Source organism: Coturnix japonica, chromosome 36, assembly GCF_054131305.1.
Source record: "Coturnix japonica strain WE chromosome 36, WE-NBRP24, whole genome shotgun sequence".
Taxonomy (NCBI): domain Eukaryota; kingdom Metazoa; phylum Chordata; class Aves; order Galliformes; family Phasianidae; genus Coturnix; species Coturnix japonica.
This window is the reverse complement of record NC_140698.1, coordinates 4,586,078-4,593,422: the sequence shown is the minus strand read 5'-3', so window position 1 is coordinate 4,593,422 and position 7,345 is coordinate 4,586,078. Positions and strand designations below refer to the sequence as shown.

The 7,345-nt window shown below is 42.8% G+C and overlaps 1 protein-coding gene across 1 annotated transcript; it reads left to right on the top strand.

The window, feature by feature from the left end:
- Positions 1 to 431: 431 nt before the first annotated feature.
- LOC146755144 (myosin-binding protein C, fast-type-like) lies at positions 432 to 2,420 on the top strand. Its single transcript, XM_085526449.1, has 3 exons — positions 432 to 734; positions 1,014 to 1,118; positions 2,015 to 2,420. The coding sequence occupies exons 1-3, from the start codon at positions 617 to 619 to the stop codon at positions 2,161 to 2,163; spliced, it is 372 nt and encodes a 123-aa protein (XP_085382575.1). The 5' UTR covers positions 432 to 616; the 3' UTR covers positions 2,164 to 2,420.
- Positions 2,421 to 7,345: the final 4,925 nt, after the last annotated feature.

The window sequence follows — 7,345 nt, the reverse complement described above, 5'->3', positions numbered from 1 at the left end:
TTTCCTTTGTGCCTTTGACAGTCACAGTTGTGGCAATGGTAGAGGCCATGAGGAGTCTGTTCAGGAAGCCAGGAGTACTGTTCTGGGTCATGAAAAGGCAGCCAGTGGTTTGACTATCACATGTTTATGTGTTTTGATGTTTCACAGTGGGTCTTAAGTAAAAGGAACTCAGGTTTTGGTTGCCTGCAGGACAGATGTTCTTTTGGGTTCAATATGTTTGCATAGTGACTTGCAACCATGGGACTGGTGTTCAAGGACCCTCTTGGTTCCTTCAGTTCCTGGGTTCTTTCTTGCCTAGATTTGACACTTAGTTTCAACAGAAGAGCTGATATTCTCTAGTGAAGGCTATTAGTTTGGGCACAAGTGGTAACCTAAACCTGTTCCAACCTGTACATACAAACCTGCAAGATGGTCTCATTTCAGTCCCTCAGTCAATACTTTTTCTTTTCTTCCCTCAGAGCCAAAACCTGTGTTTATAAACCAGGAGAAGGTGCAGAAAGACGTGAGTGCTGCCCTGGCAGCAAGTGCCTCCCTCAGCTGTGAAGTAGCACAGGATCCAAGCGAAGTAAAATGGTACAAGGATGGAAGACTGCTTGCCTCCTCCAGAAAGTTCAGAATGGAATCTGTGGGCAAAACACGGCATCTGGTTGTGGAGCAGCTGGAGAAGAAAGATGCTGGAGAATACATCTGCGAGGCTGCTGGCCAGAAGATGACCTTCAAGTTGGAATCAACTGGTGAGCATTCGCTTTGGGAGCACTAAGCAGCTTTGGTGGGATGTGGTTGGGGTGGAATGGGTGGTTTCATTGACATGAGAGAAGAGGCAGTGATGCTGTGAAACCAGATGGATGATGCTCAGCCTGGCCATGTGCCTCAGAGCTCTTTGCTCAAGGAAGCCAAGTGTAGTTGTGGGGTTGCTCTCAAGAGCACAGTTTGGTAGGGATGAGTTGGCGGTTGGACTAGATGAGCTTAGTGGTCTTTTCCAGCCTTAGTGACTCTGTGGTTCTCTGCTTCAGGAAAGACCTGCTCTCTGACTTACACACGTGTCCAAGTCAAGGATGCAGCAGAAATCAAATCTGTATCAGAAAAGGCAGAATCTCGTGCCCATCTTACAGTTAAAGGTAATTATGCTTCTGATGACGATTTTGCTTAAATTATCTTATATTATAAACCAGCTAACATCCTTTGCTTTAATGTCTAAGAAGTTAAACACCACCAGGACCTTTCACAGAAATAAAAACTCCTACCTACCTACCTTTCTGCCCACAAAGTATCCAGCTTGTCTTTTGGGATTTACTTTTGCTAAGTAAAACAGATTATTTTCTTAGGAGGTTGATTTTCTACCTCTAGACTTGAGATTTGTGTTTGAACGTTGAGGGATAAAAAACATAGCTTGACTTTTTCTTCATTTTTTCTGTCTGTTTGAAAAGAGCACAGGGTTCTTTTTTTAATATATACAATGTTAGGATATATATATGATGTTAAGTGCGATAAAGAAAAGGGAGACATTTGAGTTAGCACACTACTCAAGAGTTCAGTCCCCAGCTTTGCCACTGTTACAATTATAAGGGCAAAAACATTCTGGAAAATGAATTTCTCTTAAGTAGAGTCATTACGTTTGAGCTACAGAGACCTTTACTAGGAGAAAACTTGTTGTTCAGAGCTAAGTTGCTGTATTTAACCAAAGTAATTATCAATGTCCGTGTTTCATTGAACCTCTTTTCCATTTTGTAATGCGAGGAGTTTGATATCGGGATGGGAAGGTCATAGTTTGATTTGGATGTTGGAGTAAGAATCAAAAGATCTGAGCTCTCTTCAGGTTGTCAGTCTTATTGTCTGACTTCTTAACAACATTCCTTTCTTTCTATTATTTTTTAATGATGTTTTAAGGCATTTTGAGCTGATAGGTGTAGTGTTCATGTGCAGTAATGCTGACATGAGTAAGTAGGGTGATAATGTAAGGGTTTTTTACATTCCTTCTAAATCTCTGCTTTCTCTTGTTCCATCTTTCTTAAAGAGCAATCCATTAATCTAGTAAAGGAGCTGTGTGATGAGGATGTGACTGAGCCTGAAGAAGCCAAATTTGAATGCGAGGTATCCATTCCTTCTGTGAAACCTCGCAGGTGGTATCTAAGTGGGAAGTCTTACAGGCTGGCGGAAACTTGATTATGCAGCAAGAAGGCACCATCCACCAGCTGACCATACTGAAAACCACCACTGATATGACAGGCACCATTCAGTTCTCAATTGGCAGATCCAAATCCACAGCCAATCTGCTTGTTAGAGGTAACATATCCTGGCTTGGTTTACATCATGAAGATGAAGAATTAATTAATGTCCAGTCTTCCTTCACTGGGGTCTTTGAAATATTGTGTGTGTGTCTGGAGGTTCTGCTCCATTTCCAGTTCAAAGTCATTGGACACTAAATGAGACCGCTGCGTCTTAGTAAAAGATCTGTATGAATAGTTGTGATGTGCTTACTATTCAGATCTACAGAGCTGAGGTTTTGTCCTTGGCTATACCAAAGAAGTCAAATCAGGTGAAATTAATTGTATTTCTGAAGTAGACAAGTTTAAGTTTGGTAGCACCTAAATTTGATGCAGTTTGTCATTGATTTTATCTGAAAGAAATTTGCAGGCTTTTTATCTCCTGTTGTCCCCAGCGTAAGAGTCTCCATTCACATCCTAAAGTAATTATTATATTTTCAACTCACTCTTATTTGAATAAAAGCCTCAACTGGGAGCAATTTAATAAGCACAGAGCAAGAGCTGGAGCTTGCATTTGGTAGATACTATACAGTATTACTTTATAAAAATATAATCAATGGCCTTCCCTATAGACAATCATTTGTTTTATCTTCAGAGTTGTTCAAAGAACCATTGTGAACATGAAATTAATTGGAATGGAATAGTTGCAAGAGACTTCCCTCTTCTTCCAATTGTCCTCATCCTTTCTTCTCTTCCACCCCTGCTTTTCAGATTACCATATACAAATCACCAGGAAGTTGGAGGACAAGACAGCTTTGGAACATCATTCTGTCATCCTGTCCTGTGACTTCAGGCCTTCTCCAAAGGTTGTGAAATGGTTTTTAGGGCCACACACCCATCGAGCCCTCCGAGAAGTACAAGATCAAGAGGGATAAGCATTCAGCAGAGCTCCAGATTCTGAAGCTGAAGCCCAATGATACTGGTGTGTACAAGTGCAAGGCGGGAATTGCAGAGACTGAGGCCACGCTGACAGCTGAAGGTATGAGCAGGGAGGGTGGCCTCTTCCATGTCCTATTTCACCTCAGATTTCTCTTCTTGAGGTTGATTTCTGCCGTTCTCTCCTGCTAACTTTGCAAATGTATAAACTTCACTGAGAAGATTACACAAAGATTATCTAGTCCAGCCATTCTACCACATCCCAGTATGCTTTATAGTAACAGTGGTAACAGTTCACCTTGTTTCCCTACAGCCCACGATGTAGAAGTAAGGAAGCACCTGCAGGATGTGGAAATTGAAGAAGAGAGCTCTGCTGTCTTCTCCTGCGAGCTGTCCCATGATGATGAGGATGTGGAATGGTTTCTGAATGGCAACCTCCTTTACACCAACAATTACAATGACATCAAGAACGTTGGCAACTGCTGCACACTGACAGTGAAGCAGGTTAAGCCTGAGGATGCTGGCCCAGTGACAGTGAAGTCAGACAAGGTGTCAGAAAGCGCGCGCCTGAAGGTGAGAGGTGGGTCTGATCACAGCCCTCCTGGATGTAAGAGATGCTAAGGAGCTCCAGTTCATTCTATTGTGCAGCAATCCTGCTTCTAAAACTCACCTCTCTGGGTGACAAGTCATCAGGGGCTTTCTTCCAGTGGAAGGTTCCATTGCAGCAGATATCAACGAAAGAGGATGGTTTTGGTGTCCTGCCAAAGCATTCCATTGCTTTTTATCATCATTTTACTTAACACAAGGAGAGTTACAGGAGCAAATTTTTTTACTGCTTCAGTGCCATGCAGTGTCAATGCTGTTGTCCCAAGGATTTATGACTGCAGGGAGAGATCATTCAGTGTGTGTTTTGCCTCTGGAATGACTAATGACCAGGCTGTGAGCAACCCGATCTAGCTGTGAATGTCCGTGTTTATTGCAGGGGAGCTGGGCTAGATGGCCTTTAAGGGTCTCTTCCAATTCTAAGGATACTGTGATTCTAATCTGCTCTCCCCAGTAATTAAGCTCTTTTACTCTACGCGCTCAGTGTTTGAAGGATTTCCTCTTTCTCCTTTCTTTTGCATTTGGTGGATCTTTTTTCCCCAGTGTAAACCTCTGATGTGTGAAATAGAAGATAGATAAAAGGAGTCAATAAAGAGGAAAATCAAAAGTGTTCAGCAGCTTATCCTCTTAATACTGTGGCCTGCTGTATGAGCTCTGCTCCACGTGAGGGCAATGCCAGCTCTCCAGCTTTAGAAGAGCTACATCCCAATTTTTTCATATGATATCAGTCCCACCCACAGCAATGCAGGCTGTCCCTCCTGTTCCCTGTATTCTCCTACTGATTAGTTCAGAATTCCTTAAAGTGTATTCAGTCAACAGACATGAAACCACTTTAGGTTCTATATTGGTGTCGTCAGTAATGGTAAAGATTTATTGATACCTCTTTAAAAATCTGAACACAACTGGAAATGTCTCAACTTCTGTATCACGTTGTTCTGTTTTGCCTGTTTAATTGCAGAGAAGCCTGCTGTCTTCATGAAGTGTTTGAATGATGCTTTTGTTGAGGAGTGGGGTGTGATTAAATTGGAATGCGAAGTCTCTAAAGAGAAGGTCAAACCAGTGTGGAAAAAGGACGGTGATGTGCTCACTTCTGGCAACAAGTTTGAGCTGCTACAGTCTGGGAAGACCCTATGTCTCCTTCTCCATGACCTCGAGAAGCCAGATGCAGGTTTATATACCTGTGATATTGGCACTGATGTTGCCAAGTCAAATGTCGGCGTTCAGGGTAAGTACTGTGGAAAGTGAAGGAGTGCTAAAAGCACATTCAGTGTGGTCACTATGTCTTACACCTATTCCCCCACGAGCCTTAATAGTTTCTACAATAGAACTGTATTTCTGCAATTTAGCGCAGTGATGTCTGGAAAATTCCCATTGCTTTTGAAGTAAATGTATCTCCTTTTGCCATGAAAATCACAAAACACGTCAAGAATGTCCTGGAAATGTTTCCTTTCTAAACATCCCTAAAATGGAGAAATGGTTTGAACACCAGTAGGGGTAGGATGGTAACAAATTAGCTAATAGAAACATTTAATGTCTTGTCGTAGGCAAAACCCTTTTTCTCACACAGCATCCTAGAGTTGTCCTCTCTGTTAGGTTTTTCCCTCTGTAGCTCATTGAATCTTCATTGTGCTCCATGGACTGAGCTGCTCTCCTTGTAGTTCTTCCAGAGCAAAGCCAAGAGATTCACGTCTCTTTTTTTTTTATAGCTTTCTGGTAATTCTGAGAGGAGAATGTCTTAGAGAATACATCAGTGAGGAACGCAGCCATGATCTGCAAATCCTGAGTTCAAACACCAGTACTGCTACTCACATTGGTCACGAATGCCTTTTCTCCATCTAAACCTCATACTAACCTATCTCTTATCTTCCAGAGCTGAATATTGGCATTAGCAAACGGCTGAAAAACAATGAAATCCAGGAGGTAGAAGATGGCACTTTTGAATGCATTCTGTCCCATGAAAGCATTGATGAGTTCAAGTGGACACTGAATGGAAGCAGAGTGGAAAGTTGTGGGCGATTTAAAGCTTCTAACGTGGGTTGGTAAGAGACTCTCCTTATCAAAAGTGTGACTCCTACTGACTCTGTGGAAGTCGTTTTTATTGCCCGTGGTCTAACCTCCAAAGCCTCTCTGTCTGTGAAAGGTAATGAGATGGGAGAGATTCTGGGGTCTGATTCCTTCAACTGTCTTCTGATAAGATTGTCATGAGAGCTAACTCATAATATGGTTAAAGTGAATAGCAACCTTCTACTTGAACCTTGAAGCACTGAGAATTTCTCTTAAAAATAAGTAAAAGGAGGAACCATTTGACACAAATGTGAGAACTACCCAAAGCGCTGGGGTAGTGTTGGAAATGGGCATCTCACTACAGCTTGTTCCATTAACAGTAAATCAGGAATGATCTGTTGAGGGAACTGTGGGAGCAATATCCTCTAAGTATAAGCTGAAGGGATGGCCTTCACATCATCTAGCTGTACAACAAATTCCTATCTAGAACATGTGCATCTGAGAGCATCATCTGAGGCTCCCAGTGTGATCAGTGGAGAGAAGGAAGAGGCAGTTTTCAGACATGGTTCATCATCCTCAATGGGGTAGATTTAAGAGAGAATTAATGGTGCCTGGAATTCTATTGTCTTTACTTTACAGATTACTGCTGGCTGTAGGATGGCCTCTGTTGCAAGTGCCTCTCTAACTTATCTCCAGCATGTAGATGCGTGTATTTTGAGAGAGGCATCCTACCCTAAGTGTATGTTACTCAAAAGCATGTTTTCTTTCAGAAAAACCTACTGAGGTAACAAAACAGCTGGAGGATAAGACAGCAGCAGCAGGGCAGGACATCAGCCTGAGCCGTGAGCTGTCGAAACCAGATGTGAACATCAGGTGGTACAAGGATGGCAAAGCAATCAGAAAAAGCCAGAAGTACGACTTGCAGCAGGAGGGAACTGGGGCCATTCTGATCATCCATGACTCTACCACCAAGGACAGCGCGGAGTACACCTGTGAGACAGAGGACTCTGAAACAAAAGCCAGGGTCACTGTGCAAGGTGAGTTGAAAAGCACACTGGGGATGGCATGTAGAGAAGTCGAGGTAAATATCTGCAGCCTGTGGGTAATGTTTTTCTCTTCTGTTTCCTTGAGCGGGATCAATTCTTAGTTTTCAGAAAATATGGTGGATTAAAATATTTTAGTTAAAATAATCTCTAAACTGAATGATAAATGGCATGAGAAAGCAAAGCTGAGAACTAAGCTCCAGAAGAGAAAACAAAGTCAAGTATGGCATATTTAGAGACAGGTGAAGAACCCTTGAGCGCACTGAGGAGTACTAGCATACTCTGGAATGTCTCTTGGGCTCCCTACAGCACACATACTTGCTCTGGGGCATGTCTGGATGTCTATAGAGCTAATTGCAGGGCCCTGAGAAACCTCTGGGGCACATTAGGGGCACTGGTTTCCATGTGAGTGTTTCCAGGTTCCCAGAAGTCAACAGGGAAGCCTTTGGAGACCCCTTGGGAAGACTCAGTGGGGCCCTAGAGTGATGTAGCAGCTTGTGTTGGTTACATCTGCTTGGCAGGGAAGCGATTTCCCTGGTGGGAGCTGACTGACTG